The sequence below is a fragment of the Cyanistes caeruleus genome, chromosome 3, assembly GCF_971803275.1.
Source record: "Cyanistes caeruleus chromosome 3, bCyaCae1.hap1.1, whole genome shotgun sequence".
In the NCBI taxonomy this organism is placed as follows: Eukaryota; Metazoa; Chordata; class Aves; order Passeriformes; family Paridae; genus Cyanistes; species Cyanistes caeruleus.
Window position 1 is genome coordinate 84,646,098 of NC_141703.1, and position 20,879 is coordinate 84,666,976.

General features: G+C 41.7%; 1 protein-coding gene across 5 annotated transcripts in view; it reads left to right on the top strand.

Annotated features, from left to right (window-relative positions):
* The window catches only part of TENM4 (teneurin transmembrane protein 4), a 1,355,518-nt gene that overhangs the window by 1,288,594 nt on the left and 46,045 nt on the right, over positions 1-20,879 (top strand). For 3 of the 5 annotated variants that reach the window (XM_086882312.1, XM_086882313.1, XM_086882315.1), the window contains 5 exons: positions 2,089-2,356; positions 4,365-4,508; positions 5,510-5,759; positions 8,163-8,183; positions 14,442-14,674. In XM_086882312.1, the coding sequence (XP_086738438.1) occupies positions 2,089-2,356; positions 4,365-4,508; positions 5,510-5,759; positions 8,163-8,183; positions 14,442-14,674 (916 nt within the window). The remainder of the gene's footprint in view (positions 1-2,088; positions 2,357-4,364; positions 4,509-5,509; positions 5,760-8,162; positions 8,184-14,441; positions 14,675-20,879) is intronic. The other 2 variants (XM_086882314.1, XM_086882316.1) reach the window with 1 other exon arrangement.

Sequence of the window (20,879 nt, forward strand, 5' to 3'; positions counted from 1 at the left end):
CAAGGATCTGAAACAGACTTTCCAAATAGTATCTCCACAATAATTATTTTGTCTGTTTTTATCCTAATGAGGTTACATAATTGATCCAAGGGACTACCTTTACTTCAGTTTGGCTCAGCTGGTCTCTGCTTGAGCCTGGTCCCCATCCAGCTTGTTGCTGATCTCATAAAATGTATTTTTCAAATCCTGGGTTTTCCCAGTTCTGTCATATTTCAGCATCCCAAGCATTGAGATATGTAAATTAAAAAGACTGCATTAGAGAAGGTAAATATTTATGAGCACAGTGGAATAGGGCTTTAACTGCTGGATGTGTCCATTTTTCAAGTGCTGCAATACTCAGTCTTTTAGTTATCACTTGAAAAAGTGTTGGGCCTCGGATAACATCTCAGAAGAGGTGTTTTTGGGGGGCAGATTGTAAGATTTGTCAATTTTGATAACACTAACAAGAAAACCTGTAAGAGTTGAGAAACTCACTATACCAGGGAAGTTTGCTGCTCCCACATAGAAGGACGTGGGTGTAGGAATGACATAACTTTGAAGGCACAAGGATCATGGAATCCCAGAATCTCCTGAGTGGGAAGGGGCCCATAAGGACCCTTGAGTCCAGCTTCTGGCCCTGCACAGGACACCCCAAGAATCTCACTGTGATAGATGTGATCCTTTCCTGATGGGTGTATCTCTTGACCCACCTGCCTGCAAGCTTCCTTGCCTTTAATATTCAGGAAGATTATTATTGCTAGGGAAGTATTTTCCAAGCTCATTTAGGGTCCAGCTCACTGAAGAACTTCAGAAGTGGCACAGGAGAGAACTGTGCCAGCTGTGACCTTTTAACACATCCCATTAACAGACCAGGCCTCCCAGCTCACTGATAAGCTTCTACCTTCATTTTCCAATCTTCTCCAGAGGTTGTTGACTTGTGCCAAAAATGTCCAGGTTGGGTGCTTAATCAAGAGTGAAGTTTTCTTGAACGTGACTTTTTTTTTTTTCTCCTAAGATTTTCTTATTAGCATTTTGCATGGAAAGACCAGCACAGTGACAGGGATATACTTGTATCACTTTCCATAAACTTTCCAAGCATTTCTCCATTAAAAAAAAATAAAATAAAATAAAAACGAAATTTTAATCTCTGATGATATTTTAGCAGGTAAATTAGCTGAAAATCCCATCTTAATTGAGAATTCTCTGTTCTCAAAGCAGAAAAATCTTTCCTGAAGTTTTGTACTGTAATGGGTACCTGTTAGATAACTGTCCCAGTCAGTCAGAAATACTTATGGCTGGAGGAGAAAATTAAGTAACTCACTTAGAATACAGAGGAGTTTGGAAAAGAAAGAGAAGGAAGAATGCAAGGGAAGGGAAAGGAGTCATAGGTGGTAGGTCAGGCCAACAATTTTATCACTTAAGTAAGAAAGAAAGGAATTTTAAGCAAGTACCAGAATGAGTAGGAGCAAATGTGAGGTCAGAAAATAAGGACAAGAATACAGATTTAAAAAAAGGCTAGAGGTAGATAGCAGATCAGTTAGAGAGGGTCAGAGGGGAGGTAGGAGAGGAGCAGTTTCAAAGGAGAGATGGGTAAGTCAGAGGAGGGAGAGTGGAATCAGAATTCATTCATGTCTTAGAGAGAATTGCATGTTATGCTCAGGACCAGGAAACATTCTTAAGGCCAAGTAGGGCATGATATTTTACTGGTAAAAGGAAGCCAGGAGACAAAAATTAGAGGCCTCTAAAACCTATGATGATAAAAGACAGAAAACGGAAGCTAAACTGATGGGCTGTAATTATCTGAGATCCCAGGCTCTTTTCTCCATGGGTCCTGGTACTCCTTTTAAGAATGAGTCCTTTTGTAAACAGACTTATTGTGACACTTTGTTCTTGTGTCGTCCCATGTAACAGAGATGGAGAAGGTGGGAGGCATTCCTTAGCTTCCAGAAATAAGTTACATATATGATTTCATACTTGATGCCTACTAGGTGCCTTTTTAGACATGCCTGCCAGAGCTTTTATACAGGTGTGTTTGATAAATTACAGCTTCACTGCCTTTTCCTGTCTGCTCTATGCTGATTTAACACCTCGTGGATTGCTTTTCCACAGGCTCTACAAGAGGAGATTAACGTTTCTGGCAGTAAAATAAAAGTGAGTTACCTGAGCAGTCGCACAGCTGGCTACAAATCAGTGCTGCGGATCAGCATGACCCACCCCACCATCCCCTTCAACCTCATGAAAGTCCATCTCATGGTGGCCGTCGAGGGACGCCTCTTCAGAAAGTGGTTTGCAGCAGCTCCAGACCTGTCCTACTATTTCATCTGGGACAAGACAGATGTCTACAGCCAGAAGGTGTATGGGCTCTCAGAAGCCTTCGGTAAGTGACTCCAGGGTTTGTGCCTCCTTTTAGAAGTAGCCAAGTGGCAGTGATAGACCTTGTCTTAGATCAGTATGGTCTGACTGCAGACACAGGAAACGGTCCTTGCAGATTTGCTGCAGCACTCATTCCCCAGCAGACGAATCACAGAATAGTTTGGGTTGAAAGGGATCTTAAAGACCATTTTGTTCCAATGCCCCAGTCATGGGCAGGGCTGCCACCCATTAGATTGGGCTTCCCAGAGCCCCATCCAACCTGGCCTTCAACACTTTCAAGGACAGAGTACAAATACTAATCTGTTCTCTGTCTCATGGCCCAGCACATACATCCCGAGCTGCTCCCATTGTATTCATACAGAAGGAATTAACTGGGACTAGAAGCATTTAACTGTCTCTCACCTATATCCAAAAACTGTCAACACTGCTTTGAAAGGAATCCCTAGAACAGAGCCCTCATTTCCACTGCTCCTGTACCTGACCTTCAGGACTGGTCTAATTTTAGTTTCCCCTTCGTTACACTTTCAAGAATGCCATCCCATACTGGGTGTTTAGTGAGCAGAAGTAATGCAGTGATTGCTTTCCCAGCTGTCAACACCCAGTGGACATTGTTACAGGTCTTCAACTGAGTCTAGGCTAGACCTTTCAGGCTGCCAGGAAATTATATCAGCAAATGGGAGAGATCCCAAATTAGTAAATACAGCTCCTTTTGACAGAAGGATGGTTCACTGATGCCTCATAGATCAACTGAAGATAAGTCTTTTTTAGAGGACTTGCAGGATGCCTGGTTTTCCAGGAATAAGAACAGGTGCCTTCCTCATCTCACTCACATTCATCTGCCTTGAGCAGGCTGGATGATACACCTTGCTGAGCCTTACCCAATTTGGAAACCACATTGAGAAATGTGTCCTGGTAGTCCCAAAGGACTCTGTGTGCATGCTCTGTAAGATGCTAGATCATCAGTGGGCCCTGGAGTATTCCGTAAAACAGCTCTGCAGCTCCAGAGTACCCAAGCGGGTCTGAAGACATCAGCATTCATGCCTTCAATAATTCCCACCTCCAGAATAGTGGACAATATTGACCTTTCATATCCGAACTTGCTTCTTTTTCTGATACAATCTGCAAAAGGCTATGTTTGATAGCAAATCCTGAATTCTCTCCGCACTCAGCACTTTTCAAAGAGGCTGGTAAACCTGGAGGATCAGACTTTTTTATTTCTATCTAGTAAGAAAAAAAAAGGTCTATGTAAATGCTTTTCATTTGTGTGGAACTTGCAGTTCTGCTCTGCTTCAGCTATAAAGATTAGAAGAAAAACAGACCAATGAAAATGGTCCTGCTTCTTCTGAGAAAATTGTAAAGGAATCATTGTTCTGTCAAAAACATGATTTTCCTTCTGCTAACATAATTTTAGGCAACTCCAGAGTGTTCAGCAGAGTTACTCCTGAAAGGCTCTGATTAGACGTCACGGCAAGCAAACTTTGGACATTAACAATGACCACAAGTCAACCTGGCTGAGACTGCTGCCTCTGAGTGACTCCCTGGCCCATGCATGAATTGCACAAGTCTTTGACTTTTAAGAATGATTATGATCAAGACCAAGTTCCTAGCATGTACTCTTTGATCAAAGAAAATAGATAGGAGTAAAATTCTCTTATCTGAGAGTCCAGCAGTGGTTTACACTCTCAAATCATAGAATATCCTGAATTGGAAGGGACTCACAGAGATCAAGTCCCAATTCTAATATCCATTGTTTTAAAATACATCATTAAAACAGTGTCTTTAAAATTTTTAGCACATTTGCCAAACCTCTACAGTGGCATTGATCTTTTTAAGTGCAGGATAGACTTTAAAGAGAAAAAAATTAGAATTGTGGGTTATGATGATGACATTTTCAATTAAATCAGCAATTTTCTGTAGAAATGCTCTTACCCCTGCTCAGTTGTGACTCTGTGCTGGCACTGCATTTCTGGGTTACTAATCTAAGAAGTCTTTTGTTTCTCTCTTGTTCACAGTTTCAGTAGGTTATGAGTATGAATCCTGTCCAGACTTAATCCTGTGGGAGAAGAGGACAGCTGTGCTTCAGGGTTATGAAATTGATGCTTCCAAACTTGGAGGATGGTCCCTGGACAAACACCATGCCCTCAACATACAAAGTGGTAGGTTGTCTGTGACACATAAGAGGAATAATAAAGCATTTGAGACCCAGTTGTTCCTTATCATTAAATATTCAAGAAAAGGAAAGGAAAGAAACTTGACCAACACATGTGCTCTCTCGTGTATTTTACTAACAAATTATTTCTAGTAACCTACATTTAGAAGCAATTTGGTATGCAAAATGTAAAACAAGCTGGCCATCATGAAGTACTTGAATGTCAGCCCAACTTTGTAGTGTTGTAAAAGAAAGGTATTAACTAGGAAAATATTCCTAAAATAACAAAAGGAAGCCTATTCAGATTGGAGCTGTCACTAAGCATAAATCCAGCCAGAGGCATCTTCCAATGTGCCAAGTGAACTTGCAAAACAAGAGGCTTCATGGGTCCTACGGGAGAATGAAAGGTTCCAGAGTTCTTGAGGACTGCTGAGGACTGCAGCAGGGAGGCTTACAAGAGGATCAGAACATGTTCAAAGGTGGAAGCATTGTGTCCCTTTGGATAACAGTGGTATGGGAACAAACATCTAATTCAGCCCACATCACTGCTGAGAGCACAGCGCTTAAAAGGAAAATAGACAGAGCTCCTCTAAAATTTTGCAGATGAAACATTTCTCTAGAGAATGTCCTATGGTCTTCTTGGCCCTTACTTTTCCATGAGCTACATAATTTCTTTTTTTTTATCTGGTAGGCTGCAAATTACAGGGCAAGGAGGAACAGACAGGGCAGGTAAAAATTCATAAGATGCTGAAAGTGTATTTCATTCAAAGATAAGGACAGTCTTGTTCTCCCTACATATTTTCCTTCTGCAGGAAATGTAATGGGCCTTAATTCAAAAAAGAGGCTCCTCTTTTGGACCTATCGCAGAACAATACTATGAAAGATGATAAACCTTCCTGCTATTTAACAGATTCCCCAACTGGCATGCAGCATTGCCAGTTTGTGCTCCCTTTGGTCTCAGTCTCCCTGTTTCTTTAATTTCCATAATACTGTTCTTTCTCTCTCTAGGCATCTTGCATAAAGGAAATGGGGAAAACCAGTTCATTTCCCAGCAGCCGCCTGTAATTGGAAGCATTATGGGCAACGGCCGCAGACGGAGCATTTCTTGTCCAAGCTGCAATGGTCTGGCAGATGGAAACAAACTCCTGGCTCCTGTTGCCCTAACATGTGGGTCTGATGGAAGTCTTTATGTTGGAGATTTCAACTACATCCGAAGGATCTTTCCCTCTGGCAATGTCACCAACATACTGGAGCTGAGGTACTCTGTGCTGAATGTGGGCGTTAGAGTAATGCTCTTAAGTTCTGCAGAAATCCTATGTACCCAAAAGAAAAATGAGAAAAACTCTTAAAAAGAAAGCAAACAACACAGCAAAACAGAGAAAAAGCTGTCTGGATCTGCCTCTTCTGCAACTCTGCTGACTTTGATTTACACCAGAGAAACACAGGCCTAGCAAGTTCTTCCAGAACTGAATCACATGCCAAAACTATTGACACATTTCTGTGCTGCTAAATCAGGCTGTGCTGATGTCTGCCCTTTCCTGTAGTCAGAAACCATTGGGAATGCTGAAAATTAACAAGCAGCCTCTGAGATAACCTAAACTTGGAAGGACACAGAACTGATGATGATATGTAGGGGTGAATCAGGACTGATAATCACTCATAATTTAGACAAGATGATCATTGAAGGCAGTCACAAACTGGGGGTTTTCTAGTTGTTTTTTGAGGGGACAGCTGTAGCAGCCCCCTTAAGTTACCAACTGAGCAGCAGTGTCAGTCTGAACATGGAGATGGGGAGAGTCTGTAAATAAGTGGAGAATTTCCTTCTGATGCCAGAAAGCAAAGGAAAAATATATACCAGGAGAAATAACGAGGCAGGGGCAGAAACATCCATTAAAAACAATGAAGCAGAGGGAACAGTATGATTTGTCACAAGTTCTGAGAAAATGGAATAAATTGTGACTGAATCAAATTTCAAATTGACCTCACTGTGGATATTTTTACTATCTAAAGTTTCCACAGCAAATACATCTATCCACTTCAAAGCAATGGGGCCTATTTCTGAGCTTTGCATGGCCAGACAAGCCTCACTCCAGGAAAGTCAGATACAATTAAGGGAGTATTCCTGAGTGAATCTTCTGTGCTTGAACTCAGCTCCTGAGAAAGTGAGAATTTTCCCAAAAGTAAGACCCTCCCTCCTCAGATTTAATATCCCCTGCTGCTGAGGACAAACATAATACTGCATTTCTGCAAGCCAAATTTGTGCAAGATCCCCTTAGTCCCTTGTGCACAAACATGCCACAGTCATTAGACCTTGCCAAAAGTCTTATTTGGCACACAGAACCATCCTTGTAGATCATGGTGTATGGGAAAAAAAATCCAGACAGCCACCAGAAGGCTGGCACTTACAGAATAGTTGCCTTGGTATGTGCACCTCAGAGGGCTGGGGCACCTTTCAAGTAAGAAAGCAAGAACCTCATTTTTGCTATTCTGTTCCATGATACATGAGAACATAATATCTCTCATGTTTGTAAGGTGGGAAGCTGGGATAAACCTTCAGACCTGGTCCTCGTTAAGAGTGTAATATCCTTCCAGTGCCAGAAAGTTATTTTAATGACCAAAGGTAAGATTTCCAGAAGAGCCTAGGTGAGCCCAAATCCCATTGCAACAGAGTAGGATTAATATATCTTTCCCAGAAGTACAATTTCGAAAACCCAATCCCTGTTTCATTGTCAGTGGAAATACCAGACCAAACAGAGGTTTTGCAAAGTATTTCCTCATTGGGGAAGAGAAAATTGGAAGCCTTGACAGTGTAGCCTTGCTGGCTGTTGTGTAGAGCCACAGAGTTAAATTTACTCCAGAGTTAAATCTGCTGCAACGATTGCTGCTTCATCTGTGCAAACACTCAGGTTACTGGATCTAATGAACATTTCTTCACTCTGGTGTGCTGTAAAGTGGGTTCAGATGTTGGCTGGTTAAAAGCTGTGGAGGAAAGCCATTGCTTTTGGACTAAATGGAGTTTGCTTGTGTCTTTTCAAATCAGCATCTCCTTTGAGATTAACACCCTCACTATTTGTCTCCGAGGTTTGTTTGCAGGGGTGGCTTTGGAGTGTAGTGTTCTGGAAAGCAAATGCTGCATTGTGGGTTGCAGAGAGCTGCAGCTGGGTGTGTAACTTAAATCTATGAAAAATGTCCAGCTCAGCATTTCATTCCTCTGGGCTGGAATTCAAGAGGTTACAGCAATGAACTGCCACCTGTAACTGTGCAACTCTTAAGTTACCTTTGCAAATTACATGGTGTTGCTTTGACTGAGGGTGAAAAAAACTGGAAAGATATCTGGATCTTTGATATCTTTTACATCTTTTTAGCTCAGTGCTGCATTGAATGATAGATAAATTCTGATGGTCCTATCTCTTGTGTGAGTGAAAAACTCCAAGCAGGTGAGATCACACTTCCTTTGTGATATGTGGCAGTACATAAGTGAGTTCACTGACAAGTAATATCCAATATAAAATACATCAGTGTCATTCCAGCTAAGTCTTTATTTATTATTGCATTGTGTGATATAGTTACTGTCAAGTTTTCAATCTGCTAATAATGCATCGAACTGAGCTGCTAACTCCTCATTCTTTCTTCTATTCCCTGCTTTCCTGTCTTCTGTCAGAAATAAAGATTTCAGACATAGGTAAGCCAACCAGTGGAGAATTCTTATGCTGCTCCCTGTCTTGTTGCATGTTGTTACACAGTGAGCCACAAGTGCCATTTCCAGATGATTCGATAGCAAATGAAGCTGGCGTGATTAAAACTGGCGTAGGCAATCAGTCATCAGAACTGGGAGCCATTAATCACAATGTGAGCCATGCAAGCTTCTGCATGAGCTGTTATAGCTGGAGACAGGGGAACTACAGGCAGGAGAAACAGGGTAACAGGAGGAGGAGGGGGGAAGAAAAATGGGTGGGAATTAACCAAGAAAGTAGAATGGGAACAGCATCAGGATACAGGTCACTGGAACAACTAGGAGGGAAAAACAATCTTCATATGGTGAAATGTCTTCATTTGAGCTTGGGAGGGATTTAACAGACATAATGAAGATCCCTATGTGCCCCAGCATCACCTACCCAGGGAAGTTAGTTTTGTAACATTTTTCAGTCTGAGCTTTCATAGAGATTTGACACGTGAAAGTCTGTCAGACTCAAATAGGAGGTAGCGCAAGTCAGAACCTTAGCCAGGAATTGCAATAAAACAGTAATGACAAGAAAACAAGATAAAAGAGAGACTCCTAAATTGGGGCTTTGTCACTAAGAATATTTGTCACTTGGGTTCACTGGAGTTTCAGTGGGTTTGATGCAATCAGTTGCATTCCAGAAGATGTCAACTTCCTGTCACTGCCTGTGTTTGCAAGGACTTCTCTGACAAGTTACCCATCCTTCTCCCTGGTTGCTTTTTTAAATCAGAAGTTTAGACTGTGTGGAGTTGGGATTTGTGTGTATGTGTGTGTGTGTGTTTAGTTTTCTTTTGCATTTGGGATTGGGGATTTTTCTTGCTATATGCTTTTCATTTACTATTTCTTTGACTTCATAGAGGCTATGCTAAACCAGAAATGTTCTTTTATCTGCATGCCTGGAAATGAAATGAAATAGAAACTGATTTTTTTTTTATCCTATTGCCAGAACAATAACGAAGGGCTGAGCTTCACAATATAATAGACCGGCCCAAAGCATCTATTAGCAGGGCTGGAGGTTGTTACCCAAGACCTTTTCACTAATTGTCCTCATCAGGCTGAGTTCCAGCCCCTCTTTCCCATCATTAGAAGGCTATAGAAAATTAATTTCTCTTTGGAACAGCCAGGTTGTATCTCTAATGCCCAAGAAATACACAGCCACTGAAGTGCGTTTGTTTTGACAATGAAGGGCAGTAGTTGTATACCTGTTACAAGATGAGGTTTTGTGTACGAAAGCAGTAACTGAAGGAAGATCTATGGACTGGCCACAAATGCTGCAGATTGGCAAGCAGGGCTGGCAGGGCTTCAGCCTTTACCCTTAGCCTAAAAACTAAGAAAGTATGTGAAAGAAATACAAGACATGCCTGCTTCAGTGTAGCCCAAAGGGCATCAGGGCGGGAGGAAGCAGGTGAGGAGTTCCAGATCAAATGCTCTCATCTGTGCCTGCATTGAAGGAGTCACCCATGCAGAGTAGTGCCTATTCTGTGTCATTTGCTTTAATACTTCCTGCTAGGAAATCACTTTGCTCCTGACCCTCAAGGAAATGAGTGGGTGTGGTCTCAGCTAAAGCTCCAGTGCTTTGAACTCCAGAAGGTCCTGAGCTTGACACTGTGACCAGTAATGGTACAAAGGGTGAGATGCATAGGGTTGAATCTTAGTGGTTTGGAAAAGCTGAAATCCATATGCTAAAGCTGCCTCAGTTCAGGGGAAAGGAATTCCTCTTCAATAGGTGGGCTGTGCTGAGCTTGATCTTCAGAGGTCCTGGACATACCCACTAAGAGGCTTGGCTTTACAGCTCTGTGTACTGTAGCCAAGGTCTAACTCCGCAACAGCCTAAATGAGGGATATTAGCTAAGCCAAAAAGCATCGCCAAATCATGATGCCTTCTCTGCAGGAACATGGAGGGCAGTGAGGCACTGCTGTTTTGCAAATATACAAAGTGGTCACACTTAAATTTATTCTTTCTTTCTTTCTTTTTTCCATTCATACTGTAGAGAGATGTCTACAATTAGTGACAAAGAGAGGTATCTCAGCAAACAGCTCTAGGATCATATAAAAGTCTCTTGCAGTCTCTGGCTTGGCTTATGGCATTGTTATAAAGTTTTATTGTCCAGTGTGTCACACTAGAAGAGCTTTGGGCATCACACACAAACTGCAGACACTGAAAGACCAAGTGTAAATTCAGCTCATTGCACTGTGTGGCCTCCTTAGGTATTAATCTATTGAGTTTAACTCAGAGAAATAGGACCAGTACCTTACACAATTAAATCGTCTGATTCTGAGCTGCAGGGTGCTCAGCATGGAGCCATGGAAACACAGACCCACTGGCAAAAAAACTCCTGGCTGCAGGAATTTGGTAGTTCTTTAGTCACCAGCAAATGTGCATAGCCAGCAAGGCTCAGAGGGGAAGAGAGTAGCTGGCACAGAAGAAGAGATGGTTTTGTCCTTAAACAGAGACATCATATCGAAGGAAACCCCAGGGGTTTATCCAGGTCAGTGGTTGTGGGTAACCAATTTTGGTGGTGTGACTGGTCCTGTCTGTTGACCACAGTGGGAGCCAGAGCTGTACTATTACTAGCAACAGAAGTTGTCCTTTGCTGAGGTGGTAGATGCCCTTGCACTTGAGAAACTAAGATACAGTTCTTCTTGTAAGATAAATGCTGAAAATAGTCAGACAAATCCTACTCCAAAAAGGTGATATTTCTGTCCACTTGTAAAGGGAATTAAGGCAGCATCTCTGATGTAAGCATCCACTTTGTAACTATCTAAAGCTTGATGATATGAATCCTTTGGCATTTTACAGAAACCACTAATAAAGTACAGTCTGTTGTGTTGATGTTTTGTGGGGAACCTGCTGAAAAAAGGGACCATCTCCTTTTTCTCATCTCTATTCCATAGAGACTGGCTTCCCACTCTAGAGCAGGAGGTTCCTTCCCAGGACTCCTCCAAAACATGGGCTCTGGGCCCAAAGGGAAAATACCAGCCCTTTTTCAAAGGCTGTGCATGTATCATAGTACAACTGAAACAATCCACAATCCAAGCCTCATGCCTCTGCCAGCTCACCCAATTTTGTATCCCGTTTCTTTCCTATGCCTGTGTGTAAGGAATCACATAAAGCACAAACACTTTAAAATGGAGTCCAAATCTTTTAATGCAGAGCTGCATTAATGGTATTGGCACTACCCTGTCCAGACAATGAGAATGATAAAAAGGAGAAGGCAGATGTATGGAAGAGACTATACACAACCCCAAAAACAAGTGGGATCACTTTGGACTTGGAAGATTTCCCTGTGCTTTCTCAGCACATCTGTGTCACAAGTATACAGGGAAGCAGTATCACCTCCATTTCATTTTGGCTTGCAGAGCCATGAAACTGTTCTCATTCCCAGTGACTACACTATCATGCCCTCTAATACCCATCAGAGTGTCAGTTCTTGGCTAGGGATCAGCCCATCCCATCACTGCAACTTCCATGTTATTGCTTCAGGGGGTTTAAAATATCAATGTGTTGCTCAGGTTTTCTTCTAAAAAAACTGTAATAGCTCAAGGAACACTCAGAATTGGAAATCAGCTCTTCCTCCACAGTAATTTTCTAGTGGCTGTGCCAGCATGGGGGATAAATATTCTAAGACTACAAATAGTATAGCAAATCAAGTCTTTCGAATAGTAAAAAGTCTTGTCTTTTGTTTTGGGCTGTTACATAGCTGAGAAATAAGAGGATGAAGGGGGGAAAAAGCCTTCTCTACTTCACCCCAGGCATATTTATTTCAGTTGCTGTTCAGCCCAGTCCAGTTTACCATTTGGATTTGCCTGTTGATTGTGGCTTTAAATAGAAAGTGAATCCCCAATGTTCCTGGCTCCACTGCTCATTCACTATCACAGATAAAGGGAAGCAGTTTTGGAGATTTTATGTGACCAACATATGTTTATTTAAGCAGTTTTCACCCTGAAGGATCTCAAAGTGACAAAAAAAAACCTCTCCAGTGTATAAGACTCTGCAATTCATGCCAGGGCAGAGCATGATACTATCTCTCTGCAGTGCTGAAAACAGTTGGCAGAGTCCAGGGGGGTAAATTCCAGCTTGACCATTTTTAACAGATTGTTTCAGCATCTATTGTATACAAGATCTGGGAATAGAAAATTGTTTCAAGAACTCTCTTTTTCACAGAAGATTGTAATCAATAATAAAATCCACCAGAGTGAGGCTGTGCAATCCAAAAATAAATCACAACAGTGCTGGGAGAGGGGAGCAGGAATTTCTCTCTGTCCCCATTTTTCTCCGTCTCTGAGTAAGTCATTTGCCTTTGCCCATCTGCACATAGCCTGCTCTAAAACTCAGGGAAAGTTATCTGTGCTTGCCAGTCAAAGATGGTAAAGGATTGCAAAGTGCCATTAAAACTGTCCTCCTCTTGTCCACCTCTCATGCAAAATAGAGATTATGAACAGCTCAAAAGCTTACTGACATTCAGCAAGGCTTTGTTAGGACAGTCAGCAGAAAATGCAAGTCCCTGATCAAAATGGATGATGGATTCCCACAGGGAACTTCTTCCACCAGAGTTGAAGCCACTTGCTTAGTGTGAGTGACATGCAGGTAAATGAAATAATACCCTCCCAGTCTGCTGTCATTGGGAAGGAATACAGATGGAGACTGAACTGTCAGGCTGGAGCTGTCTTGAAGGTCAGAGCATTTTATTTAGCAAGAATCAGTGTCATTTTTGGAGATGAAATCTGTTCAGACTTTAATAGGCTAAATCACAAGGGATATTCCAGAATAAATCAGAAAGGTTCTTTTCCCCCACCCCCATAGTATTAAATAATTTGAATGAAGAACCAATTTACTGCTTTTTAAAGAAGAGAATAACTCAGTAATTTTCACATGTCTGAAGAGGGGGTAATTTTCCTACTGTAAAGGTTGAGAGAAATTTTCTATATGTGGAATAGAGTCAACTGTGATCGACACTTAAGTTTCTAGTCAACTTCTCCTGGAACAATTCCATTAAGTGCAAAAATGTGAGCTGTGGCCTAGGTTTTTATTATGAATTCTTTGGACTTGATGAGTTTGGGCAGATTGTAGGTGTTCTGGAGAAAAGTAGATATTTTTCAGACTTCTTCTACTTACTACTTAAGCTTTCTTAAAAGGAAAATAAATTTGTTTGGGACAGATGTTAAAAGTGTAACCTGTTGTTTTCAGGCTTAGAAAAGATGCAGCTCAATACACACTAGTAGTCAACAATTTTAATAGAAGATATGAATTACTTTAGTATCTGTGTTAAAATACAGGTAACGTCCTTGCAAGACAATTGTTTAAATTTTGTCTAAACCCATCTGGTTGGGTTTTTTCTGGCCAGTACTATTGGATGCTTTCTATAAAGTGCATTCTAGTTTATTAATTTCTTCATTCTTGGGCTCATTTAATGTTGCAGTCATGGAGCTAAAAGTATTATCATTCTGTTTGCTCATCCCATTTTCTCAGCCACCCTTTCTGTGTGCAAGGAAACAGTGAGCAGAGCATGTTCAACAAGGGACTGATTTTCAGGTTCCTCAGCCTAATACCAAGTCATGCTTTATCTGGGGAAAAATGTTCTACTTGGGGAATTATTTTGATTCTATCATCATTGAGGTCCAGCTGAATTCACTGGCAGGATTCCCTTAATCACCCTGAGGGCAGGACACAACTTTAGAGTCTTTGCTGGAGTCAGCAGGAGCACCAGATGAGCCTAGATGCAGTGACATTACAGGGTATATCTTCAAGTGCTTTATACAGGGAGTCTCCTTTTGGAGTTTGTATTAGTCTTTGTTGGGAGGGCAGATATTTTTTTTATTTTTATTTTTATTTTTTTAATTAATTTCCCTCTGTCCTCTGTTTTCCCTTCACTTCCTGGCACTGCACGAACACCACTTTCTATAACAAGTAAATAAAGCAAACACAGGCACTGGAACTCAACCTGTAGTAGTTCCTGGCATGGTTTTGGTTCAGAGAGCCCTTTCCTTCACTTTCTTCCCTCCATGCCAGAGAGCACACCAGGCACAGCGATTGCTAGTGGATACAGCTTGGGATCCTGTGCTGTAATTCACCATGTACTAACCTTGTCCAAAACAGCACTCCTTCACTTTCCCAGTCTTTCTGCCCTGTGCATTTTTATTCTCTAAAGTGTTCGCATTGCCTGTTGACTTGAAACACATCATCCAAAAAATTAATAATGTCATCCCCTTGTTTTTCAGCCACAGCCCAGCTCATAAGTATTACTTGACCACAGATCCGATCACCGGCTCCATCTACCTCTCGGACACCAACAGCCGACGTATCTATAAAATCAAGTCAACCACGTCAGTGAAAGACATTGTGAAGAACTCAGAGGTCTTGGCTGGAACTGGGGATCAGTGCCTCCCATTTGATGATACCCGCTGTGGAGATGGAGGCAAAGGCACTGATGCCACCCTTACAAATCCCAGGGGTGAGACTGCTTCTTCTCCACTGGCATTTTTAAAGGGGGCTTTTTGAAAGCAGCTTGTTTAGTCACACTGGAGATTGCTCTCCTCTCCAATTCTGAAACACATCCTAAGGGCTTTCTCCTGGAAATAAGTGAGTATGTCTCACTCTCATCTAGTCGCATCATGGTTCTTCAAATTCACATGGCTGGGAGAAATGCCAAACCAGAAGGGTTCAGTGATGGGCATGTGTCCAGAGGGAAATGGAATAAATCCACCCTTCACTTTTATACCCATTGAGTCACTTCTCCTCCTTACTAACAGTGCTTGGTCCCTCCCAACCTAGGCAGGATTCACTAACATTCAGTTGACTGAGGCTTTCTTGGGATTAAAAAAAAGCCCTATAAGCATTGCTGTGTATGTATATATATATATATAAAAGGGCAGCAAAACTAGCATGCAGCTCAAAGATACACAAGAGTTGTTTAGACATTGGCATTATATATTACAGCATCCAGCTTAAATCCTGTAGGGGGTGGATACTAACTTTGATATGGGAGTGGTCTAATTCAGCTTAATTTCACCTGGTTCCAACATACTGAAATGTGATAAAAGCACAGTTGAATCAGAATAAAAGCATCACACAGCCTTCATGGCTGTGAACTAAATTGTTCAAAACAGGTTTGGCCAAACATATGCAGTCCTGTGTGTAGCCAAGACTTCAGTCTGGCAATCTCAAGGTAACAAGATCTGCAGATGGAGGATGTCATTCCTCCCAGCTGTCCACAGCTCCCCCTCCCCAAAAAAAAAAAAACAAAACAAACATATGGGGGAACAGAGATGACATGGACAGGATAGAAATGAGGTGGAAGGCACTGTATGTACACAGATTTTTGACCATGTTTGTGAAGAGGGCTGAGAAGGGCACCTGTGCAGGAATTTTTTTTGAGACGTGGCATTTTTGCCTGTTATGCGTCATCTCCTGCACAGCTGTTCAGAGTGCAAGGAGTTATTTATAGTTTCTTGGCTTTGACATCAATGTGCTGCAGGTTTTCTTTTTCATTGCATCAGGGAGTGGTAGCTCCCTCCTTCCTCACCACTACAATGGCCAAGCCTATCCCAGCCTCTTTGTAAAGCAACCCCTCAGGAAAACCTGGGGATCCTTTAACAAGTGCTCCTACCCATGACAACAGGTTTGGACTAGATGACTTTCAAAGGTCTTTTCCAACCCAAACCATTCTGTGATTTTATGGAAAATTATTTCACTAAGAGTAGATTCCCAAAGAAGTTGTGGCTCTCCCATCCCTGGAAGTGTTCAAGGACAGGTTGGATGGGGCTTTGATCAACCTTCCTAGAGGAAGGAGTCCCAGCCCATGGCAAGGGTTTGAAATTAAATGGTCTTTAAGGTCTTCTCCAACCCAAGCCCTTCAGTGATTCCACAATTCATCATTCTCAGGAAGTTATTTTTCATCACATAGAGATGACATTGTTGTTACAGAATCCAAGAAACCCAAAGTGATTTAATGAGCTTTTGCGTCAGGTCTGGCTGTGATTTTTATTTTTTTTTCCTGGCAAGAATGCAGAAAAATATACCTTGGATAACCTGTTATTTTTTTTGGCCAAAAAGCATCAAAACCCAGACTTCTATCCCTGTAATATTCAAAGAGTCCAGAATGGTTTCCAAGCTCTCCAGAATTCCATGAGTTAACCATTATATTGGGCTAAAGTATTGCCAGAAGCATAGGTATAGTGAAGGAACAAACTGGTGGTCAGTTTGCACTGTAGAATTTGTCTCACTGAAATGAGAAAGCTGACTGAAAAGAAAATTAAGTGACTTGGGCAGAGAGATACAGGCAGTCCAGCAGATGAATCATGAGATCAGGGAATCCAGAAATCTGTAATCCAATTTTCTGCACCTCTTTGAAGTTCAATCAGTGCAAAAAAATACCCCACCACTTTTGTTGGTCCTCTGTTCTCCATTGTACAAGATAAGAGGGATATTATTCATTTCCATCCGTGTGCGAATGTTACAAGGTTTAGATGACTTATGTTTCTGCTTTGCTATAGCAAACAGCTCTGGAGTTCAGAGTTTTCAGCACTGAAATCCTTCTTGTTGGCAACTGAAGCTCTCAGGAGGCCATTCTTCCACCTCAATCATATAACAGCAAAATTCATGCATTCATTCCTCATAGCTCCAAAATTTCACAAAACAGAAGTAAATTGAGGGTGAAAGAGGAAATGACATGAAGCAAAATGACAACAAGAAAATAATAATGCAAAAAGCTGGCACTGCCAATAGAAAGTTCCTAAACAGTGTTCCCTGATCTGATTGTAATATGACTTTGCAAATTCTGCTGAGGCAACGGCTGTGGCAGGTGTGACTCACTCCCCAGACCCTTCTATAAATGATGAACATGAAAACTCACGTTGACAGTGTAATGACACCATTGTTTATACCTTCACAGTGGTTCATCCTAGCAGAAGAATCTAGCAAATGCTCTTCCCTCATGTATTTCATAATAGTTCAAAATAAAATTGATTTATTGTATAAGTAACCAGTAGATCTCAAGTGACCCTCTGCTTCTGTGTCTTGGCAGGCAAATAAACACTCATAAGGGAATGGTCAGAGGAAATTAGAAAACTACTCTGTAGCTATAGAGATATCAGTTGGCTGGGGAAGGACTTGGAAAGTCAGTTTTTCAAGAATCATTGCTCTTCACAGGATGCTACTTTTTAAGCCTAAAGCTATTTTTTTTTTGCTGTGAACATAATTGCTTCATGCCAAGTAGGATTTCTGTATTTTAAGGACATCTTTGCAGTTTTTCAAATAACATAAGGAATAAAAGTCTTGCCTTTCATGATATTTTAATTAGCTGGTATTTGCAGCTTGTGGAAAATACAGAGGGATACCTTACTGCCAGATGAAAAACAACAATTCATTAAGACTGGAGAAATAGTCGTGAGCTGTCAACATATGCCTTTGCATAAGCCTTTAGCCTCTTGGACCAGTCAAACATCTGGTCTAAGTAGGTTTTTTTGGAGTCCCTTCTTAGTGGAAAGAAACTAGTGAACTAGAAGAAAGAAACTAGAACCTGAAGGTGGTTCATTCTGTGACATGTTCAAGGTGGGATGAACCACGTTCTGGGGGCACTGGTCTTTTCCTGGATCTGATAGCCTGAAGGATGAGGTCCCCACTGCAGCAGACACTGTTCAGAATGGTTCTTGCACATTCTGAACAGCAGACCTTTCCCAATTGTTTTGATCACTTCCTCCAGTTCTCACCTCCCTTGAGTTCAGAGGGGATAATTTCATAGAATTATAGAATGCTTTGGGTTGAAAGGGACCTTCAAAGACCACCCAGTTCTAGCTCCACTGCCATGGGCAGGGACACCTTTCACTAAATCAGGTTGCTCAGAGCCACATCCAGCCTGGCCTTGAACACTGCCAGGGATGGGACATCCATAGCCTCTCTGGGAAACCTGTGCCAGTGGCTCACCATCCTCACAGGAAAGGATTTCTTTCTAATATATAATCTAAATCCATCCTGTTTTAGTTCAGAACCATTATCCCTTCTCCTGTCAATACATTTCTCTGAAGTAGCTTCTGGGCAGAGGTTCTTGTCTCACCCCAGTGAAGGAAGAACTCCTTTTAGACCATCAGCTTAGAAAAGACATCAGGAGGGGTAAAACTCTCCAGGAATTTCACACTTTACCCATCTTTGGCTTGTTTAATAAATGTAGGCTACAGGAACACAGGACAGATAGATCCACAGATGAAATAGGGGTGGCAGTGGTTTGGTCAGGGTATTTATCATAGCTATTAGGAACCAGTCTGATCTGTCCAATTCATTTGCCACAGAGCACAGCAAAGCTTTCAGATGCTAATGAATTTCAATATATCCTTGCAAATTAAAGTGTTACCACTTCCTAATTATCATCTGCTAATAATGATCCTCTTCTACAAGCAATCTAAAGAAAAATTAAAACTCCAGCTTGTCAGAGCATTTCTTTTCATCTGAGTACTCACCATTGGTTCTTCTCAGGAAAATGTTGTGGCAGAGAAATTACTAAGGAGCTTGCAATTAGGAAAGATTGCAATGACAAGTCTGACACAATAGGAGGAAGGTTTCAGAAGGCATGTGGGGAGGGAGGGGGTATCTCATTCATTTAGCACTGTAACACCAATGTGAAATGAAGTAATTAATTTGGGGACAGATTGGTTCTTTCACTCTGTCCTGCTGAATGTGTAAACAAAATCTCAGTTGTTCACTAAGTGTTGAAGAGTTCGACAGAATTAATTGAGGAAACCAACCCTCCACAATCTGTTAACATTTTTATGGTCAGATAATAATAGGACCATTTTGGAGAAGACCAGAGGCTGACTGAATAAAATTTCTTGTCCTTTACTCTGGCCAGAAAAGACACTTAGGGAGAGGGGCAATGTGTTGTTCCTGTGCTAACACTCCAGATGCTAGTCATCAGCATTTAGGAGACATTCTGAAGGGGTTACACCAGACTTGTGCTTATACAGTAGCATCAATTGGCTTAGAAACCTTCCTGAGCACCTAGTTTTGTTATTCCAGGAACCCTGTGCTAATAATTTCCACAATTTCTTTAGCCAGGTCATGAAAAAGAAAGGTCCTTTTGAGGCCAAACCACTGTTTTCTTTTTTCTGTGTCTTTACTAACCTTTGCTGTCTTGTAGTTCCCTTCTTGACCAGTGCATAGCACCAAACTGATCTTAGCAGAAAACTTTTCACAAGAATTCCAGAATCTTTTTCCTGTGTGCTCTTCTTCAGATTGTCAGTGTGTATGAGTAGTTAGGCTTTCCCGTTCCCCTGTGAATTCCTCTGTACTTATTGACATTGATTTTTATCTGCCGTTTTATTACTCAGTCATTCAGCATCCAGTCAGAGAAGAAAGGTCCAAATCTGGATTTCTTTTAGCCACCTTGTTTTTCAGTTAAAAGGGTTTTTTGCCCTTTTCCTAACTAGAGCTATGTGCACCATGCAATCACTTTTAGTGGTTTGTCTTATAGAAGAAACTCACCATGTCCCAGTAGCTAACATTGTGCTGTCACCTCTTCATACTACAAGGTCCTGACATTTCAAGCAAATGTCATCACATCACAAATTTCTATCAGCACAGCTCACTGGTGTGATGCACATGGTGCTACAAGGCCTTGTTTTGTAAGAGATCTCCGCTTATGCAAGTGGAGCCAGCATGATTTCATAGTGTATGTATTTCATATCTCAGAACTTAAGGTTTGGATCTGCAACACTACCTGGCAGCAGTGGCAGCAGCTGTTTCCTCTCAGTAACTGTGAGGTTGAACTTCGAGCTATATGCTGAAAGGCTGTAATTCCCTTATGTTCCTATGGAAACATGAGAGGAGTCTTCCGCCAAAGCAAGCCAAGGCCTTGGGCTTAACACGCATAACATGTGAATTATCCATTTTGGTGCCTGTTTGCAGGAGCCAGCTCCCAGCACTGGAACTGTGCCTATATGAGAAAGGAAACACAAAAGTCCAACCTAACCTCTACAATCTGCTGCAAAGCATCATGAGATACGTCTTTCCCTTTTCACAAAAGTCATCCATCCAAAGACACTTGTCTGTGGGATAGCAGGGCTCTTTTCCATAATTAGGTTTGATTCCAAGACAATCAACAAAATCAGGAAGAGATTGGAGCAGTTGCCACATAAGGAATGTGTGCAAGTGGGAATCTGGGGCTTTGACAGACTGCAGACTCTGCTGCCCTGAAGAACATCTCAGGAAATATGAGGCAATTGAGATTGCTTAGCCTCCATGAAAGAGGGATAAGCAGAGGAGTGCTCAGTGATAAGAACATATTCACATACCATTGCCCTGGAGCAGGGTGATAAGTGGTAACTTTGCTATCCCACTTCAGCTTACCTGGGTGTGCAAGTTCTTTGTCTAAGCTGGAATGCAAAATAAAGTTGTGCCCTATCAGCTGATCAGAGCTAGCTCGAGGGCCAAAGTGCATCCAGGTTATTATTACTGTAACTGGGTAATCAGACCAGCCATCAAACCCCAGCACTGCACACAGCGAGCCACTGCCAGCAGACACTGCTGATAAGTCCAATGCAATACATATGGAACTAGCTAAGGGAGAAAATTCTGCCTCATTGAAAATCACATTATCCAGACTGCCACCCTTCACTGGCTTTTAGCTTGTCACACAGCCTAATGGACAGGCACCCGGAAAAATACTT